At 54.5% G+C, this 19748-nt stretch overlaps 1 protein-coding gene across 3 annotated transcripts in view; it reads right to left on the reverse strand.

Moving 5' to 3' along the window:
* Window positions 1-432: 432 nt before the first annotated feature.
* KIF5A (kinesin family member 5A) overlaps window positions 433-19748 on the reverse strand; it is a 35743-nt gene continuing 16427 nt past the window's right edge. Inside the window, exons 7-29 of one of the 3 annotated variants that reach the window (XR_012784899.1) lie at window positions 19540-19627; window positions 19206-19330; window positions 17264-17368; window positions 16980-17128; window positions 16745-16893; window positions 16306-16481; window positions 15908-15976; window positions 15124-15330; window positions 14705-14851; window positions 13769-13957; window positions 13104-13221; window positions 12657-12721; window positions 12423-12532; window positions 11639-11740; window positions 9680-9740; window positions 9373-9444; window positions 8871-8975; window positions 5300-5516; window positions 5099-5181; window positions 4555-4708; window positions 4177-4259; window positions 3783-3810; window positions 433-3289 (exon numbers count right to left, since the gene is read on the reverse strand). Coding sequence is in view for 2 of the 3 variants with exons in the window: in XM_075551389.1 (XP_075407504.1) it covers window positions 3211-3289; window positions 3783-3810; window positions 4177-4259; window positions 4555-4708; window positions 5300-5516; window positions 8871-8975; window positions 9373-9444; window positions 9680-9740; window positions 11639-11740; window positions 12423-12532; window positions 12657-12721; window positions 13104-13221; window positions 13769-13957; window positions 14705-14851; window positions 15124-15330; window positions 15908-15976; window positions 16306-16481; window positions 16745-16893; window positions 16980-17128; window positions 17264-17368; window positions 19206-19330; window positions 19540-19627 (2598 nt within the window). In the remaining variant the exon portion in view is untranslated. The remainder of the gene's footprint in view (window positions 3290-3782; window positions 3811-4176; window positions 4260-4554; window positions 4709-5098; window positions 5182-5299; window positions 5517-8870; window positions 8976-9372; window positions 9445-9679; window positions 9741-11638; window positions 11741-12422; window positions 12533-12656; window positions 12722-13103; window positions 13222-13768; window positions 13958-14704; window positions 14852-15123; window positions 15331-15907; window positions 15977-16305; window positions 16482-16744; window positions 16894-16979; window positions 17129-17263; window positions 17369-19205; window positions 19331-19539; window positions 19628-19748) is intronic. The other 2 variants (XM_075551389.1, XM_075551388.1) reach the window with 2 other exon arrangements.

Raw genomic sequence — 19748 nt, forward strand, 5'->3', positions numbered from 1 at the left:
GGCGGAGGGCGCGGTATGGGTATGAAGCTGGTGGTGAAGGGTCTATGTGTGTGCCGTTTCCTGGTTGAGGAAGTGAATTCTATTTCTCTTACAGCTTGTGAAAGAGAAGGCTGGCCCTGTGTCACCTCTCTCCTCACCGGCCCTACACCTTCACATTTCCCTGTCTTTTCCTCAAGAGTCCTTTGCTGGCAAGATGACATAAAACCCACTGGGTTTTTGAGTGCCCCGGTGGCTAATGTTAGCTGAGGTCCCTTTTGTTGATATGCCTCTAAGCAAGTGACTCAGTGGAGTCTCCCAGTGGTTCTCTCCACGCCCACATCACAGGTTATCTTTCTCTCCTGCAGGGTCTGGAGAGGCGTGGCCCACCCGCCCTCATGATCCCTCCACCCCTTTGCTGAGTGCCATGTTCGCCCACCCCACCCCCTCCCCCGTGGCTCTCCAACATGCTCAAAGGCTCCTGGGACTGCTTCAAGGGCCCCTGAAGTAATGAGGTGTTCCCCTCTTTCAGGTCTGCCTCACTTTTCACTTGCTGTTGTATTGGGTCCTATGGAGGATTTTAAATCTTTTTCCATGTTTGAAAGTTGCTACCTTGGAATTTATTCTACACCTCTCTGTTACCACTATTATTTCCCCCCTGCGTTTCACCCTAGAAGGGTTTCAACAGGAAAAGGGCACAGGGACTTGCCCCCTGTAGGTGTCGCACACCAATCAAGTCCGTATTTTACCAGCTGGCATTTACACGAACATTTTTCCCTGACTGAGAAGAATCTAAGTGTTGGGTGCCCGGTGGCTTAGGGATCCTGTCTTCTATAGCAAATAGGACTGGCTAGCTGGACACAAGGCTTTCTTGATTGGGCTGGCTAGCGACATCCATTCTCCATCCCTGCGTTTTACCTGGGAAACCACCTGAGCACCATGTGGATGGAGAGGACTATCTGGGACCAAAGCATCAGTCCCCTCAATGGTGCAGGGGCCCCAGCGGCTGAGCTAGTAAGGTGGAAGAGCTCCTTCACCTCGGGAAAAGCTGCCCTGTCCCTTTCTTTAAAGTGCACTTACTACCAGATGGGAACTTTATAGAAGAAACTCTCTGTGGGACAAAACAAGAAAAAGGTAGATTGGGGGAAATCAGGCCCCTGCTTGACAGGAAGGCATCAAGCGATCAGTGTTAGCCAGGGAACTGGAAGCTCCAACAGAGCGGTGGAGAAGGGAGGGACCGAGAAAGGAATCAGCCCCAGTCCTCCGCCCGAGGGCCCTGGGCAGCAAGAAGCTGACCAAGGTGGTTCCCAGCTAAACCCCAGGAACTGATCCTTCAGACTATATGCACCTGTAACTATCACCCCAGACAGCTGCGAAAACCATCTGACAGACCGTTGGAAGGGGGCTGCCTCCACCATTTTTTGGAGAATATTTTGAATCAACTCTGGGTTCTGGCCACAAGCTGTGGGGTAGAAGGTATCCGAGGAGATTGGATGAGAGAGCAGTGGGGCCATGTTCTCAGTTCAGAGGAGAACAGGTGAGGGAGGCAAAAGGCCGACTCATTCCAGCGGTGAGCCCCTGGACTCGCTCAGCTGGGTGTATGGAGAAAATTACACATCTCAGTGCGAAGTTCTTCCAATGGACCCCTCCCTGTGCTCTGTGCGGGGAGGGAGGGAGGGAGGAAGAGCCTATCTTTGTGTCTTCTTAGGATGCTAAGACATTCTTCTGCTTAAGGCTTTGTGTGTGTGTGTGTGTGTGTGTGTGTGTACACGAGTGAGAGGAACAGAGCCCTCTAGCTCCTGTTTTGTTTGATTTTAATCATCTCCGTGACCTCTGCTCAGTGATTGCCACCACGTAATGTGAGAGACGAATATATGAGAGAAAATGAAGGAACATTCACCCTCCTCCCTATTTCCCCAAAGAAGGAGGGTGGACTACGCTTCAAAATCGCTAGCTACATCATCAGATATTTGGAGAGCAGGACAGAGGGGGGAGACGGAGCAGCAGCTTTGATATCTAGATACAGAGTACAAAGAGATACAGAGTAAGGAAGAGGAGACATCAAACATAGTACAGTCAAACAACAAGGTTGGGGAGGGAGTTAGTATCAGAGACCACGGGTTTGCAGCATGCTGAGAGGAGAGGCCTCAGTCCCTCTTAGAAACTGGGGAAGAAAGAGAAAGAGTGTGTGAGGCGCCGTCTTGCAGCCCAGCCTCTGCGCTGTTGGCTCCAAAGGAACAGGGTCAGATGTGTACAGGCTTTGGCTTGTGGTCCTGTTTCTTTGACACCAACCCAGAGACACCCATCGCCAGCCCCAAGGCCCTCCCTAAGAGCTCCATCCTCCTCCTCCTGGCTTCTCTGCTTCTCCTGCCTTTCTGCTGTGTGCCCGGCCTGCTATCCCGGTGACTTCCTGGAGAGGACGCAGCCCAGCTCAGACACTGGCCACATTCGCTTCTTTCTCATTCCCCAAGAACCCACAGTAGGCAGTACAGCAGGATCCCGGTGCCCAGTTCTGGGCCCTAGGGCAACCTCAGCGAAGATACCTGGTGACTCTGCAGGACCTGGATGGGCCTGCATTGCTGGGGAGAGGGCCAAGGGGCAGAGGCAGAGAAGGAAGGAAGGGGCTGGGAGGTGGGGAGAAGGCTGCATCCCACCTCCATGGAGCATGATGGGAAGGGAGTGCTAACACTGAGTGAGGCTAGGCCCGGACAAACGGTGAAGCTGCCCAGGCTTTCTTAAGCTTACTACTGGTGGAACATGCTATGCTATACGGCAGGCAGGAAGTGGGTATCGCAGGAAACCAGACATCTTGCCTAGAGATTTCTTCCATCAGAAAAGATCTGGCCCTCAGGGCAGTGGCAGGACTGGGAATGATCTCCCTTGGGCCCCTAATCGCCACATTCTGTGACCAGTGTGTCACTCTAGAAGTACTAAGACTTGCTCACAGTTTATAAGTGACAGTGACCTCTAGTGAGAGCAGGGTAGTACTGCAGCAACTGCAAGCAAGTCTCTAAGAAGGGGAAGGAAGGCATTGTCCAGAGGACACAGAGCATCACTGATGTACCTCGGAGGAGAGGAGAGCAGGAGGTGAGGGGTAAGAAGACCTTTTTGAGATGGTTAAAAAAAAAAGATCAAAGAGGCTGAAGGATGAGAAAGGAAGCAACCTGAGGCTGGTCTGAGGAAGCGGCCTGAAGCTACCTGAAAGTGCAGGTATGCAGCCGTGGGCCTGGGAGATTAGCTGGCTGCCGTCTCTTGGTGGAGAGGGAAAAGCTTGGCCTGGTCCTCGGCTTCATAGCCGCATGGCAGGTCACTCCTGGCGGGGAAAGAAGAGATGGCCATGGTCACAGCATGGTCAGCTCAGCTCGAGGAAGGGAAGCGTCCATGGCAGTGTCCCTGGCGCTAGAAGCGTTTCCATGAGAGCAAAAGGGCTGGTGGTTCTTGTTTGGTGGGAACCCAGGCAAAATCGAGGCCAGAGAGATGGTGCTGACCTGCCCAGGGTCACAGAGTTCCCCCAGAGTAGGAGAGAAATCCAGGCCATCAAATCTGTATGGCATTCCCCCTCCCCCACTCCCTCCAAAACCAGAACAGGGAGAAGCCACAGAAGGATGTGGATGAAGACATTTCCCAAGGCAGGGGATGACTCAGCTCTCCTGGAAAGGACACAGTGACAAGGGACAGGCTTTATCTCCTCCCGCATCCCCAACCCCACGGACCCAGGGAACCCTTAAGGAGGAGAAAACACAGTCATTGTAGCAAAATCTTCTAACCCCACTCAGACCACCCGAGGGTAGTGGGGACTGGTGTACCTATTGTCGTTGATGTCCGTGGCGTTTCCTGCGGAGATCCATCATTGAAAAGCCAGGATCGGAAGACGAAAACAGGAGACGGGACTTTAGCAAGAGTCGCCCCAAACCCTCTCTCATCCTAACCCCTTCAAGACAACGGTGAGGCTGTGGCTTAGCTAGCTACCTGTGGGACTGTTGACCACATCGCTGAATACTTTAAGAGGCATCCATGTTCTGCTTGAGGAAAACGCCTCCCTGACCCCTCCCCCAAGGAGAGGAGGAGAGGGGCGGGAAGTAGGGGTAGGGCTCGCCACAGGAGGAAACCAATAGTGGCCCAGTGCCTGAGCTGTAGCTAGAGGCTGCTTAGTTTCTCAGCTCTCTCCTCGTACTTAGGCTGCACTCCCTTGTCACTCACCGTTGTCCATGTTGGCCTTCTGGTAGGAAGTCAGGGGGCCGCCAGAAGTTGTGGCCCCGCTGCTGGCACAGGAGTTTGCAAAGCTGGGTGGAGCAGAGACACAGGTCGCTTCTGGCCCCCACCCTTCACCCACAGGACCTTCCCACCCTCACCCTCAGGAGCAGAGCTTGTCTCAGTCCTGGAGAACTGAGGACAATGAGCATGGGCCCAGGCTGGGAGGGCAGAGACACGTGTATGGAGCTGGAAAGGGTCAGAGCTGAAGCTACTTAGCAAAATAGCGAAATCTCACCCAAGGGCCGACCCAACTCTGTGCCTTGGAGTTGGTCCAGCGAGCCTGGGCTGGGGAGTCCCGGCCTGTGCCCCCGGCTGGTGACTTACTACATGTCTGAGGTGGCACTGGGTGCAGCCTGCAGGTACAAATTCTGGTAGTTCTGGAAGAGGTTGTTGGTGTAACTGATGCACTCTGGGCTCCGAGTGCCATTGGGGTTGGTGGGCGAAGACGCCGGGTAGTGGCCTGGTCGGACGGGCTTGGCTGTGATGGACCAACAAGGAAAATGAGCCTGAGGAGTCTGTTACCTGGCTCGCTGAGTCACTTTAAAAAAATTTTTAATATTTAAAAATTTACAGTGAGAGACATTCAACGTTCAGTAAGTTCATGGAAGAGAGAGTCAAAAGATTAAGCGACTAAAGGGATTCCTCTTTGAAGCGATGGCCCTGCAGTGTGGGAAGTTCCGCGTTCCCACCTTTCAAGCACCCAGCTCCCCAGACCAAAGAAACGAGGGATTCAAAAGCCACAGCCAAGCTGGAAGAGAGGCCCTGTCTTCCCTCCTTGTGAGTAGAGATGGAGATCTGAGAGTGCTCTTAATCAATCGTATGTGAAATTCTGAGCATTCACGCGTCACAGGACCAAGTGCCCCAGCACCTGCGAAAGCTGCACGGAGGCGCTTCTGTGGGAAAACTCCTGTTTACACTTTGACCTTTTTGAGACCAGGGTCTGGCTGGAGGCTGTGTGGAAAGCAGGCATCGAATTGCTTGGCATCTAGGAATTTGCTAGAAAAGTGGCTCCAGGGGGTAATCCCACTTTGCCTACTGACCCCCCACATCCACCCCACCCTCCACTCACCAATTTGGGCGGAGTGGCCCCGCTTGCCAGAGCTCTTGTACCGGACAGCCTCCTTAATCCGGTCCACTTCCTGCTGGTACCGGCGCTTGTCCTTCATGGCACCCTCCTTGGCCTCCTTCAGTGCGCCCTCCAGGGCCTTAACTCTCTCAGCCGTAGCCCGAAGTCGTTTTTCCAGTTTAGGAAGCTCACAACGCAGATCTGCATTGTCACGTACCAGCTGTGGGGTGGTTTGGAGGGGTGGGTGGGAGGTGGGGTGAGGGAATGAAGAAACAGCAAGAGTTAGAAGACGGAAAGACACTGCAGCAGCACAGTAAGAATCCATGCCCCGCCCCAGAAGTGCCATTGCTTTCCTTCTCTTAAAGTGACATCCTCTTCAGGGCAGCAAAATGGGCTGTCTCCGTGGCAGCCCTGAACGTGTGATAACAGGGGGGCCCCAGGCTCCTTTGGGCCTAGCCACCACCCCCCCGACCCCTCCTCCCCACACCAGTCTCTCCCATTCAGCTTTTGGGAAGTTGTGACAAACTGACGGCCCAGGGCAACCATGGGATGAGAGAGGCAGCCCTGGCACAGAGATATCTCTGTGGACATGCAACGGGCGGGGCAGCAAGAACACGGGAGCAGCTCTGAGGGTGGGCATGGCGTGGAGGATGAGGGGGTCAGGTGCTGAGCAGGAGCAGAAGCTGGAACACCAGAACCCGCAGCCAGCACACACACACACACACACACACACACAGCGCCCCACAGGGAGGAAAGAAAATGTTTGTGGGCTCCCAGCCTTGCGCCCATTACCTTCTCATTCAAGGAATCCTGTCCCCCACCCCCACTCCGTTTAGATAAAGCTACAGTGTGGCAGCCACCACCTTGCAGCCAGAAATGGCTTCCTGAGCTTTTTATAAGGTTCCACACAACAGCTGGGCGCCAGCGATTGCAGAAGGAGCAGGGCATGGGGAGAGTGGGGCGCAGGGAACACTGCGGGAAGGGGAGCAGAAGCTGGCTGGAGCTCTGCGCAGTGTTCGCCGTGGATACCTTATAGACTGTACCCCGCCCTGTTGGGACAGTTGAGCTTAGTTTGTAAGGTTGGTCCCAAGCCCACAGCCAAGTCAATTCTGGCCCTGTACAGGGCTTCCAAAACTGCAAATCTTGATGGGAACAGACCCCATGGAGTGGCTGGTGACCTGGAGTTGCTGGCCTAGACGGTAGCAGCCTGATGGCCTCACCCACAGCGCCACTACAGCTTTTTCATAGGGCCGGTAAGCCTGGCTTTTGAGATTCTGGTAACTAAGAAGTTTCTCTCCTTTTCCTTTCTGGAAGGAGCTCTGATAGTGCAGTGGCTAAAGCGTCGGCTTTCACTTGCTCCTTGGGAGGAAGATGAGTCGTCTGTTTCCATGAAGATTTATACCCTTGGAAAACTGGAGGGGGGTGTCTTATGCTCGATGGCGGTGGGCTTGACTTTTGGTGTGTTCGCTTTCTAATCTTAAGACTGCTCAGGCAGAAGTCTGGGTCCTCCTTTAGTCTATTCAAACAAGCAAGCAAATGCATTGCCAGTAAGTTGTTTCCGAGGCCTATCGAGCTCGTGTGTTAGCAAGCAGGGCTGCTCTGTAAGGGTTTCTTGGCTGTAATCTTGACAAAAGCAGATGACCAGGTCTTCTGCTAAGGACCCCTGGTGGTGTAGTGGTCATGCCTTGGGCTGCGATCTGCATGGTTGGCAGTTCAAAGCCACCCGCAGCTCTACAGGAGAAAGACTGGGCTTTCTACTCCCATTACAGTGGACGAGATGGCAGCAAGTTTGGTTTGGCTTTCCTTCTGCAGAGTCTCTGGGTGGGTCCAAATCACCAACCTTTAAGTTAGTTGCCAAGCTCCAACCGTTTGTCCCGGCCAGGGATCTTGTTTATGCCAGAAGCCAGGAGCTCGGAGCTCTCTGCGTCAGGTAGGAAGAGGAAATAGCCATGGCTATGAAAAGCTATCTGCACTGGGCAAGGGGCATCCACACAGGGTGAACACAGAGCGCTCGTGCTGTTTCATGCTCCTGTAATGCTGTTCAGCACCAAACCCATGGGGTCCCCGCCATGAGTCGATGCTAACCCTGGGTTTCTGAGACGGTAATTCCTTACAAGAGCCCTGTGTCTTTCTCCTGAGGAGAGGCTGGATTCAAACTGCTGACCTTGGAGTAAGCAGCCCAACGCATAACCACTTCATCACCAGGGGCCCCCCTGCTACGTATGATCCAGTCTTCTTCATGAGCCCAAGGGAAAAGATGAGATGAGAGCCCACAGGAAATGCAGGAGACCCTGGGACAGTGGGAACTCAATAGGAACACCTCCCCACCTTTTTTTTTTTTTTCTGGGTCTTGCAAGTTTTGGCAGGGGCAATCTTGGCACAATTCTATGGCTCAATTCAGTGGAAAATATTCGTGTTTTCCTTCTCTGACAGTTTCCACCTGACACAGGTTCCGACTTTCATAGGTTTACCATAAATCCATCTCGCAGGTTCTCATTGGGCCTCAGGGCTGGGAATTTTCCCCTCCCCCCTCAGAGAAAAAGGCATGTACCGAGTCTTCGCTCAAACACTGGGGAGGACAGAAGGTTAGGTCCAGTTGGGAAGAATGTGAGTTCCAATGGCATTGGAAGGTGGATTTGACAAACCTAAATCGAAACCAGGGCTCAGAGAGGTTACGTGCTACATCAGTTTATAGCGCCAGTCGGCAGACTGTGGAGCTGGTCTCCAAGGCTCAGGCGTTTAGTGTCAGGTGGGTGCTCCTGCTCTGTATGCACCAAACATTTCCTGTCCTGACTCCTTGGGTCGGCCCCTTTGCCCCCCAACCCCCCCACACCCATACCTTTGAAACCCAGTCAGCCATCTAAGAACGGCGGCAGCAAGGTGAGGGGACAGAGAAGCAGTAGCTTAATACCCAGGTGTTTGGTCCTGGGTGAACCACCTGGTGGACAAAGCTAAATGCCCTGTGTGCCTGCCCCGGCGTAGGCCCGAGGAGTGCTCTCCACAAGGTAGAGTTCAATTGACCCAAGCCCCCTGGCTCTTCTCGCCTCACGGTCTTCCAATTCCAGGGGCAATCCGGTTAGGAACCCTCTAGTACAGTGGTAGCCCCAAGCCTCCAAAACCTTCAACAGCAACAACTGCCTTCCGGTCAGTGGCAACTCGGCAGCCCCATGTGTGCAGAGTAGAACTGCACTCAGTGACCTTTCAGAAGCAGATCACCGCCTTTCCTCTGAGGTGCCGCTGCGTGGGATCCAACTGCCAATGTTTTGGTTCCTGGTTGAGCACCTATCTGATGGTGCCACCCAGGGACGTCTCCCTCCAAGGCAGGGCTGGGGAGGCCACATCGAACAGAGGTGGGCTGGGAGCTCTGAGAAGGGAAACCAGGCAAGGAACAAAGAAGGCAAAACTGGAGCCAGACATGGGGTCATGTCACTAAGGGGCCCATGGAGAGTAAAAGGGAGAAGTCAGGAAAACATGCTGCTAAGTTTTCCTGAATCCAAGGGCCCGCCAAAAAGACTTGGGTACGACACAGGCTCTTGGCTTCAAACCTGCTTCTTCATCGTTTCCCCCCTTTTACCTGTTTGTGAACCTTTGTAAGCTGTTCCAGGTTGTTCTCAAGAAAGGAAATCTTCTGCTTTTGGGAGTGAATCCCCCCACTGTCCTCGGGCTCCATTTCTGCACTCTGGTGTCAGACAGAGAGGGGGAAAGGGTGACTGTCCTGAGGCCATGCCCAGAGGCCCCACCCGGGCCAGGCTGAGTCCAGCTGAGGCTGGCACTCACTTTCTTTTTTTTTTTTTTTATGTTTTTAAGAAGTCATTTCTTTCCAGTGACATTTACTATTCCAGCCGTCAGTGGAAGGTCAAGGCCACTGGTATTAAGGGAAACCCCACTGCCGTCGTCATAACGACCCTATAGGACAGAGTAGAGCAGCTGCCCAGGGTTCCTGAGACTGCGGCTCTTTATGGGAGTGGACAACTTATCCTTCTCCTCGGAGTGGCTGGTGGGTTTGAACCAAAGACCTTCCAATTAGCAGCACAATGCTTAACCCACTACACCACCAGGCATGAATGGGCACTCACTTTCTTAACTCGAGTCGTGACGTCTTGAACGAACAGCTTGCGAAGGTTGTGGAGGGTCTGGAGTTCACGGGCCTGCAGGGAGCGGTGACAAATCGGGGCAGTCAAATGCTCAGTCAACTCTCGCCGTCCAAAATTACTAGCACCTTCAGGTGATGTGGCCGGTGAGCCACTTGTCCCGTGGGACAAGGCGAGTCTTGGGTATGACACATACTGGTGGCAGGTGGAATGGGGCTGGGGAAAACTGGGGGGCAGAAGGTACCACCCACCACCCCACTCTGTAACTTGACCGAGAAGGACAGTCACTCACAACGGTCTCCTCCAGGCCTTTGAGGTCCTGCTTGGACTGCTCGTGTCGCTCGTACAGAAATCTGCAGCAGGAGGGAGAGAGAGAGAGGGGAGAGGGGACAGCAGGTCCAGCAGGAGTCTTCCTTCCTTCACCTCTTCCTCTTCCTACCCTTTGATTTGTTTTATGATACAAGTTACTCATGGCCATTGTGCAAAAGTTTGGGGGGGAAAACAGAGTTAAGTAAAATGAGTCTTTACAAAAAGTACATGATGAAACTACCTACAGATGAAATCACAACTCATATTTTGATGTCGATATTTCCAAAGGATTCTCCCCCCCCCAAGCATGTGTGTGTATACCTGTGTACACATATGTACAGTGGCCCCCAAGTTACAAATGACATCTTTTCCTAAGTGTGTCTTTCAGTGGAATTTCTAGGTACATCAGAGCAGGTGTCTGTGGTTCTACTGTAGCCTCAACTTAGTGCAAGAAGCGGAGTCCTAGTGGCATAGGGAGTTATGTGTTGAGTTGCTAACAGCAAGGTCAGCAATTCTAATCCCATAAACAGTCTTGGAAACGTACAGAAGCAGTTCTACTCTGTCCTGTCAGGTGGCTGTGAGTTGACATAGACTCGATGGCAGTGAGTTTGGGGTTTTCTTAGTGCAAGACTGGGGGTTACATCGGCTCAACAGTTGGGCTGAGAGGTCAACAGTGGACTCCACCAGCTGCTCAATGGGCAGAAGGCGAAGCTGTCTGCTCCGGTTAAGATCTACAGCCTTAGAAATCCTGGGGGCAGTTGTACTCGGTCTAGAGGGTCACTGTGAGTCAGACTCAGTTCCACTGCTGCCACTTTGAGGATTTTTTGTTTCAGTGCAAGAAAGGCTCCAAGTCAGCTAGGAGCTCACGACACACAGAATGCAGGGCAGCTGAAGCCCTCAGGAACCGTGAAGAGAGTAACAGTACCATGAGGGGAGGGGAGGGTGGGTGGAGGAAGAAGGGGGAGAAAGAGGAAGCCGATCACAATGATCAACATATCACCACCCCCACCCCACCCCGGGGGATGAACAACAGAAACAAGTGAAGGGACACAGTGGACGGTGTAAGATATGAAAATAATAATAATAATTTATAATTTATCAAGGGGTTATGAGGGTGGGAGGGAAAAAAGAGGAGCTGACTCCAAGGGCTCAAGTAGAAAGAAATGTTTTGAAAATGAAAATGTTTGAAAATATGTACAAATGTGCTTGATACAATTGATGTGTGGATTTGTTATAAGACCCCCAATAAAATGATTTATTAAAAAAAATAACATGAAACATCCTCCAGAAAAATAAAAGGCTCCAAGTCTTTCCAATGATTTAAAAGCTGCGCATGTAGCAAGTGAGGGTGAATGCGACGAGGATTCTGTGGGAGCAAGTTTACGTAACACTAAAGGGCTGGTAGAGAGATTTACTGCTTATTTTGAAGCCAGAACCAGCCCAGCGGCCGGGGCGGCGAATCTGCGGCAGGGCGCCCTCATGTGTTATAGAGGAGAACTGCACTCCTTAGGGCTTTCAGGGCGGTGCCTTTTGGAAGCAGAGCGCCAGGCTTTCTCTCCTAGTCACCTCCGGGTGAGTGAGAGGTTAACGGATACAGACTGACTCTCTTCCTCCCTCTACAGGCGTACATAGAGGTATATGTGTACACACCAGCGTTGTTTTAAGCCATCACAACATTCTTGTTGCTCTGTAAGCTGCTTGTAACCCTGAACAGATCATCACACACATCTTTGTATGTCAGCTGATCCTCAATACCGGTCACTTTCGATAATCTCCTTTTGTCCCCCTTCTTTACCTTACCCCAAGCTATCCTCTGCGGCGTTTGCCAGACAGGAGCCACGTCCACCCGTGCCCCCTGCCGCCCTGCCAGCTTGCTGCGTGGGCAGCTGGGAAGTGAGATGACCTCGGGGGGGCAGGCGGGGGGGCAGGCGGTGTCACTCACGTCAGCTCCTGTAGCTTGGCGCTCTTCTCATTCTCCTCGCTCTTCAGCTTCTCATAGTCAGCCTGGAGTTTCTCGAGCTCTAACTGCAGCTTCTGGTTCAGGCTAGGGAGGGCAAGGGGGCAGGGGAGGGGGTCACTGAGGGAGAAAGGGCCGGTCAGCCGCCAAAGTTTTCCTCCGCTTTCCCCCCTTGGTGTCCTTTAACTCTTTCTGTGGCTCAGGTGAAGGTTTACAAAGCGGATCATCAGTTTCACATTCAATAGCTCATACACAATGTCTCCTCTCATCCACTTGTAATCCCTCTCCCGTCACTCAGCCCCTTCCTCCCTGCTTCCTGTTTCCAGCCCTCCTTCTTCCCCAACGCTCTGAACTTGGGCCTGAGTCAACGCCGCCCTCTGGTTCTCAACTGCTTAATGATTCTAAGGGGTGCTACACCCCTCACTGATGTTACTGTTCCCCTTGCAGACCTGTCTGGCTGAAAGCTGAGCTGGGGGGGGGTAGCCCTTCTTATCGAGGGAGTTAAGATCGATGCATCTGCCGTTGGCTAGCAGAGGCAGGCAGACCCACGGGGCACTGTTTCCCAGAGAGAGGAAGGAACCCTGACATGTACAACTGTGAGAAGCTCAAGGCTCGGGGTGGTCCTGCTTCCTCCTATTTCCTAAAGCTGCGGCACTGTTGAGGGAGTGGCTCTCGGGGAAGCTCTCAAACCGGATTCTGGCCTCCAGAGGGAGTAGCTCAGAGGACCCAGTATGGGCGGGACCCGGCTCTGGTCCAGGGGCATGCTCACTCTTTGAGCTCGTCAATGGTCTTCTGCTTCTCGTTGATCTCGTCCCTGAGCCGGGCCAGCTGCCGATGATGGGCCTCGCGGTGACTCTCCATCTGCAGTTCCAGGGCCTTCTGCAAACACCCCCGCAGCCCAAGCTCAAAGCCAGACTCCGGACCCGGCCACAGGAGGGGCCAGCCCAGGCCCTTCTCTCCCGGCCCTAAGTGCCCCTAGCCCACTGTCCCCACTCCCACTCACCTTCACTTCATCGGCATCCTGTGTGTCTGGCTCCTTATCCTTCAGGGCCACATCATGCACAGTTTCTGGGGAAGGGGGAGAGGAAAAGCCAGCGTACACCACTTCCACCTTCCCCAGAAAGAATTTCTGGAGACTGTGACCCGAGTCCCCGGCAGGGCAGGACAGGGCAGGGCCAGCCAGCCAAAACATCCCACAGGAAGGTTTTTCTGGGTAAGGACAGTCCAATTCAAAACAGCAGAGACTGAGAACAAGGGAGGGTTATGGTCTATGCAAAATAAGCCACATGCAAGCTGGCTCCCTGGCGCGTGCGCTGGCTCCGGTGACGTCGGCTTGGAGCGTGGCGACCCAGCATTTGGGTGGTACTGATGTTTGTCAGCTGTGGCTGGCCCCTCCCCGTGAGATCTCCCACCCCAGCACCGGCGGGCTGGAAGGCGGAGAAGGCCTCACCCTGGGCCTGGAGCTTGGCCAGCTCGTCGCTCAGGGAGTCATAGGACTCTTCCAGGTGCCGCTTCTTTAGCTCCACACTCTGCATGTACTCTGTGAGGGAGCGGATCTTGGCCTCGTGCTGGGGAAGGAAGGGTGGATGAGAGGAAAAAGAAGGATGGACCAAAGGACGGTACAACTCCCAGCAGCCTGCACTCACTGCCTTCGAGTCAATCCTGGCTCCCAGCCGCCCTGGAGGACAGGGTAGAACTGCCCCTGTGAGTTTCCAAGACTGCAACTATTACGGGAGTAGAAAGCCCCGTATTTATCCCTCAGAGCAGCTAGTGGTTTCAAACTGCCGACCTTGAGGATTGCAGCCCAACGTGCAGCCCCTAGGGGGAGCCCTAGCAGCACAGCCTGTGTGAACCCCAGCTCCCTTTGCACACCCCTGCTCTTGGTAGGCCTTCCATGACAAAGAAGACCCGAGGTTCCTTTCTCTGTAGGACCCCTCCCTGGAGACCTTCAGCTCTAGGGACCAGCATTGTCCCACCCCCCCACCCTCCCACCAAGCTTTCCCATCCCTGTCTGGCACCTTTAACTCCTCAGCCCTTGATTTCACTCAACCCCAGGTCTGCGGCAGACCGATGATGGGTGTTGGCTAACCCAGACTCCCCATCTTGGTGGCTCACCTGGGAGATGAGGAGCTGGCAGGATGAGAGCTCCCGTCCAGTCACCTCCATCTTGCGATGGCATTCCACCTGGAGGTTCTCCAGCTGCCGGCACCGTTTGACCACGGACTTGACCTCCGACTTGATTTTGCTGATGTAGAGGCGGGCCACGGTGAACTCCTCCTCGATGGCCCCACTGATCTCCACCGGCTGTGGAGGCAGAGCAGGGTAGAGGTGCTTCCCCAGTGCACCTCTGCTCTCTCCCTCCCTCCCTACTCTGGACACGGACACACTCAGAAGACCTGGGCATTTTCTGAACCGCCTTTCGCGGTCCCCTGTTGCCTGCCATTTCCCAACCACCTGCATTTAAGGACCCAGTCCCAACAGTCCCCGTGTCACCTTCCAGAGTGGTAAGAGTTTCTTTAGGTGTCAAACCGATCTGCTTGACCACCGGGTAGATAGCTCATTTCACATACTTGTGTGTTATTTCTAACCCTCTCGTCTCTAAGTCTGGCTCGGAAGAAGTACCGCCAGAGTGCTCCTTAGAGGCAGGGGGCAAGACTGCCTCTCAAGTGCTTTGGACGTGTTCTCAGGAGAGGCCAGCCCCTGGAGAAGGAAGCCCTCCCTGGGAGGGGTGGAGGCAGCGGCTGCAAGCATGGGGACAGTTGAGGATGGTGCAGGATGACGGGACAGGGCTGTGCTCTGCCATGCGTGGTCGCTATGGGTCGGAACCAACTTGACGGCCCCTAGCAACAGCAGCGTCTCTACATCCTGTGGAGCGTACTTCCATGGCTGCTTGAGTCGGCACCCGCTAGAATGTGCATGTTCAGGGGTGTCTATCTGAGCCTCTCCTCATCTCCCTGTGTCTAGCTGGAGGGCACGATGCCTGGCCCTCTGCCCCCCTGCAGCTCCCCTGCCCACCCCGAGTGTGACCGTCAAGCCGGCCCTGTCACTCACCAGCTTAATCTCTCCGTTGCCCACGATGACACTGAACTCACTCAGGTCCTTCATCAGCCCATTCAGCACCTCGGCAATTCGTTTTCGCTGGTGTCCACTGACTTCCTGTAGCCGCTGCAACTCAGACTCCAGGGACAGCATGGTAGCCTGGGAAGGGCACCTCTGGTCACTCTCGTTCCCGTTGACCAGCTCCCTTCCCCTGTCCTGGCCGGGGCCTCTTCCCCCAGGCATGACCCTAAGAGCTGCTACCAAGCCCCGAAAGCAAAGTGCAGTGACAGGGGAGGGGAGGGCTCCCTGACACACTGCCCAGCAAAGCAAAGGACCCGCCCATGTGACCCCCCACATTGTGAGCAGCAGTCCTGCAGCCACGAGGATGGTCTGAGGTCAAGGCGCCCTTGGGCCGCTACTGGGCCACTCACCACCTTCTGAGACAGCTCATCCACCAGTAGCTGGTTCTGCTGGCTCTTCTCCTCCACCTCCTGGGACTTCTGGTCATAGTTGACTGCCAGCTCTTCCAGGGCCTGCAGCACTTCCTTCACCTCGTCCTTCGCGGCATCGTTCTCTGACTGCAGGTGGCTCAGCTCTCGCTGGACCTTCTCGTTGTCTCCTCGAGTGGACACCAGGAGCTTCCAGGGAGACGGAGGCAGGTGAGAAGCTTGCATCCAGGGGCTGCCTCTGGGGAAGCCGGGTGTCCCGGCTGACCGCCCCAGGTAGGGCTCGAGGGAGAAGCAAGCACCAAAGCCAAAGTCAAGAGGAAATGTGCTCTCGGCTTGACAAGACTCCGGCCTCTCTAGGACATGAGCTGAGAATGAAGAGGCTCTAGACCCTAGAACACTGATTCTCAACCTGTGGGTCGTGCAATCCCTTTGGGGGGGGTCCAACGACCCTCTCACAGGGGGCGCCCGATTCATAAGAGTAGCAAAATTACAGTTACGAAGTTTCAACAAAAACAATTTTATGGTGGGGGGGGTCACCACAACATGTACTGTATGAAAGGGTCACAGTTTGAGGAAGATTGAGAACCACTGCCCTAGAAGCTGTGCTTTCAGGACACCCCCTAAGTTCCCAGACTCCTATCGTCCTAGGAGGTGAGTAGTCCCTGAGCAGAAGGCCCTCTTGCATCCGATTCTGGCAAGGTCTCTCTTCTGCCTTGCAGGGATGAGCAATCCCTTTGTTCCCCAGACTTCGGCTCCTCCCCATTACCTCTTCCTGGTCCAGCATCTGCTGCTTCAGCCTCTCGATGAGTTGGCTCTGCTGGTTGATCTCATCATCCTGTGGAGGCAAGGGGGAAAGACGGAGTCACCGGCAGCTACTCCTGCCAGTCGAGTTATGGGGTGGGAGGCAGAGAGGGGATTCTGGGGAAACTGAGTTAGAAACCCTGTACCCTAAAGAGAAAGAGGCCCTTTCCTCAGCTTCTTTCAGCTACCTCCTGCCCTCGCTTTTCCCGGACACGTGAAAATTGTCAAACGGACATCAGCCTGTGTTCTGCTACACAGAACACATTCAGTAGTGAGCAGCTATCACAGATCGGAAGGATAAAATAAAGCGGGGGAACCGCGGTCCTGGTCCTGCTGGCTGAGGGCCCGGGCCACCCGCCTCACCTTGTCGTCCAGCTGCTTGTAGAGCCGGCGGATCTCCTCCTCGTACTTCTGCCTCTCCTCGGGGGCGATGCGCACCACGATGGACGAGTTGTCGTTCACCGGGGTCTCCTCACAGAGCTGCACCCCGGGGCCCGCGTCCTCGGAGGCCAGGCGCTCCGTCTCAGGCACGTTCTCCCCTGGGGAAGGGCCAGGACAAGGTGAGGGATGGGAGTGGACAGAGCACATGCGGAGTCCCTCCAGGCCCCCTCCTCAGCATCAAGACCCTCGGGAGGGAGGAGGGACCCAGCCGGCTCTCTTCATCCCTGTCCACTCTTCCCCACCCCTCTAGAAAGTCGGCCTCCTCCTTGGAGACTGACCTGAGCCCAGAGATCCCCCTAGACAGGGAGTCCCTGCCGCCACCCTGAGCTCCCTCCCGGAGCCACCTGCAGAGCCTGCTAACCATTTCGCCAGCGGCTCAGCTCGGCCTCCAGCTTTGCGATCGCCTCCTTCTGGGTCTTTGTCTTCTCCTTCTCCTTCTCGTACTTCTTCCTCCACTGCTCCGCAGTCAGCTCCAGGTTCACGGAGGCCGTGTTCTTAATGGTCTTCGCCCTGGGCCACGAGAGGAGGAAGGCGGTGAGAGCGTCCGTCGGGGGAGAGCGCGGCCAGGGCCGGGACGAGGGGGCCCTGCCACTGACCGCTGCCCAAACATCAGCGTGGACTTGGTCTCGGCGTCATTGTAACTGGACGGAGAGCAGCAGATGAACATGGTCGTCCGGCAGTTCCCTCCCAGGGAGTCCTGGAGAATCCGCGTCATCTTGCTGTCACGATACGGCACGTAGCTTTTCTGGGGGCGGAGGGAGAGCACGAGTCAGAATGAGGCCTGTGCCCCAGGCGTCAGAGAGGGCGGAGTGCCAGCCGGGATCGAACTGGGGCACAAGGAGTAGGTGGGGAGTTGGGGTAGGGTCTGAGGGGCACTCACAGTGCCTTCTGCCAGGGCGGAGATCACGTTCCCCAGGGCTGACAGAGACTTGTTGATGTTCTTTGCCTCGTCCAGCACGGCACCCTCCGCACCTGTCTTGCTGACCTAGCAGGGCATCGGGGGACAAGTGTATCACGAGGGGCCTCTGACCCCCTCTTCTCCACTTCAGAGGTGCAGTCTGAGGAGAGGCAGGCTCGGCCTGTCCTCTGTTTCCCAAAACCGTCTTACAAAATGCCTCTCCCAGCCCCCGAAGCTAAGGCTGCATGTCGATGGAATGCCCAGAACAGACAACCCCGAGGGGCAGAAAGCACATGCATGGTGGCCGGAGGGTGAGAGAGGAAATGGAGGGTGATCGCTAACAGGCATGGGGCTCCTGGGGGATGTGCTGACAATGTTCCAGACTTCGACAGTGGTGATTCTTCCACCCCCTTGTGCACACACTGAAAACCACGGACCTGTCCACGTGAGAAAGGTGGTCTTATGATATGAAAATTATTATACCTCAATAAAAATGTTTTTGTTAACAAACAAAAAATGGTCAATCTAAACAACTGATGAATGGATACACAAAATGTGATATATAAAGGGGCTTCAAGGGTGGGGGGGAGTGTGGAGTGGAGGCCCAAAGCCAATCTGTAAGCCATTGGACATCCCCTTACAGAAGGGTCATGGAGAGAAGATGGGCCAGTCAGGGTGCAGTGTAGCAACGATGAGACATACAACTTTCCTCTAGTTATTAAATGGTTCCTCCCCCACTATCATGACCCTAATTCTACCTTACAAATCTGGCTAGAGCAGAGCATGTACATGGGTACAGACAAGAGCTGGAAACACAGGGAATACAGGACAGATAAACTCCTCAGGACCAATATCGAGAGTAGCCACACCAGGAGGGGAAGGGAAAGGTGGGGGGAGAAAGAGGGAACCAATCACAATAATCTATATATAACTCCCTCCCTGGGGGATGGACAATAGACAAGGGGGTAAAGGGAGACATCAGACAGTGGAAGACATGAAAAAAAATTATAAATTATCAAGGGTTCATGAGGGAGAGAGGGAGGGAGGGAGAGAAAGGGAGGGAGGGGAAAAACGAGGAGCTGATACTAAGGGCTCAAGTAGCAAGCAAATGTTCTGAGAATGAGGGCAACAAATGTACAAATGTGCTTGAGACGATGTATGTGTGTATGGGTTGTGGTAAGAGTTGTACAAGCCCCCAATAAAATGATTAAAATAGCAATAATAAGGGGCGTCAAAAGGAATTTCTCCACAAAGCTTTCAAAAGCCCCTCATATACGCGTACAAGGACTACCCGGTCATTAAGAGAAGCGGGCCCAATTGGGGCCCCAGCCTAGATCAGGGGTCCTCAAACTTTTTAAACGGGGCCAGTTCACTGTCCCTCAGACCCATCGGAGGGCAGGACTATAGTTTAAAAAAAAACTATGAACAAATTCCTATGCACACTGCACATATCTTATTTTGAAGTAAAAAACAAACGGGGCAAAAACACTGGCCCATGGGCCATAGTGTGAGAACCCCTGGATGAAGCGGGAAAGTTTCTTGCTGAGCGCAGTATGCCACCAGAGGCAAAAGAAAAAACGACAAATACCGTATGCTCTTAAAACAGGTGGATACAGAGAAACCAAAGACTCTCCGTGAGTCCTCGGGGTGGGAGACAGTGGGGGAGCGGGCGTGTTTGCTTAGAGGGCACTGGACTTGGGTTGAGGGCGGTGGAAGGGTTTGCAAAGTATTGAGATCGGTGGCCCGGCATGTTGCCGGGCATGGGACTGAATTGTGCAGGCAGAGGGTCGAGACTGTATAGTTTGCTATGTCCGTTTTCACCACCATAAAAATGGAAAAGGACATTCCTCTCCTCCCAGAAGGCCACCCTAAGGCTTCCGTCCTGCCCACCCAGCCACGCCCCCCCCCTCCCCCAGGCCCCAACCTTCTCGCTCCCGGCCAAGTCCACCAGGTACAGCTTTCCGCTGAGCTTCTGCTCAGTCTCCATGTTCTCCTGCTTGATGTTGATGAGGAAGATGCTGTGGCTGCGGGAGCTGTGCTCGTTCATGTCTACAGGAGCAGGACACAAGCCTTCCTTGTTCCCCCTCCCACCCCCCCGAGAAACGGTGCCCTGGGCCCCGCCGCCACACCACCCAAGCTCCAGAGTGCACAGATGGGGTCTCCCCTCCCTGGAATCCCTGCGTGAGTTGGGGCTCTGAGCCCAGAGAGCAGAGGAGAGGCAGACCCTAGACTCCAGAGCCCCTCCTGCCCTCACTCACTGGTAACAGCCACATGGCGGTTGGACTTCCCCTCGTCAATCACGTCTAAAATCTCCTCAGGGCTGGACACGAAGCGCTCAGTGCAGCCCTGCAGGGACGAAGGGACGGGGCCAGGCAAACAGTGATCTGAGACTCCGTGAGACTGGCTGCACACTGACCAAACAGCTTCTCAGGACGGCGTCTTTGCCGAGCGCCCGGCCTCTCTCTTC

This window comes from Tenrec ecaudatus, chromosome 6, assembly GCF_050624435.1.
Source record: "Tenrec ecaudatus isolate mTenEca1 chromosome 6, mTenEca1.hap1, whole genome shotgun sequence".
In the NCBI taxonomy this organism is placed as follows: Eukaryota; Metazoa; Chordata; class Mammalia; order Afrosoricida; family Tenrecidae; genus Tenrec; species Tenrec ecaudatus.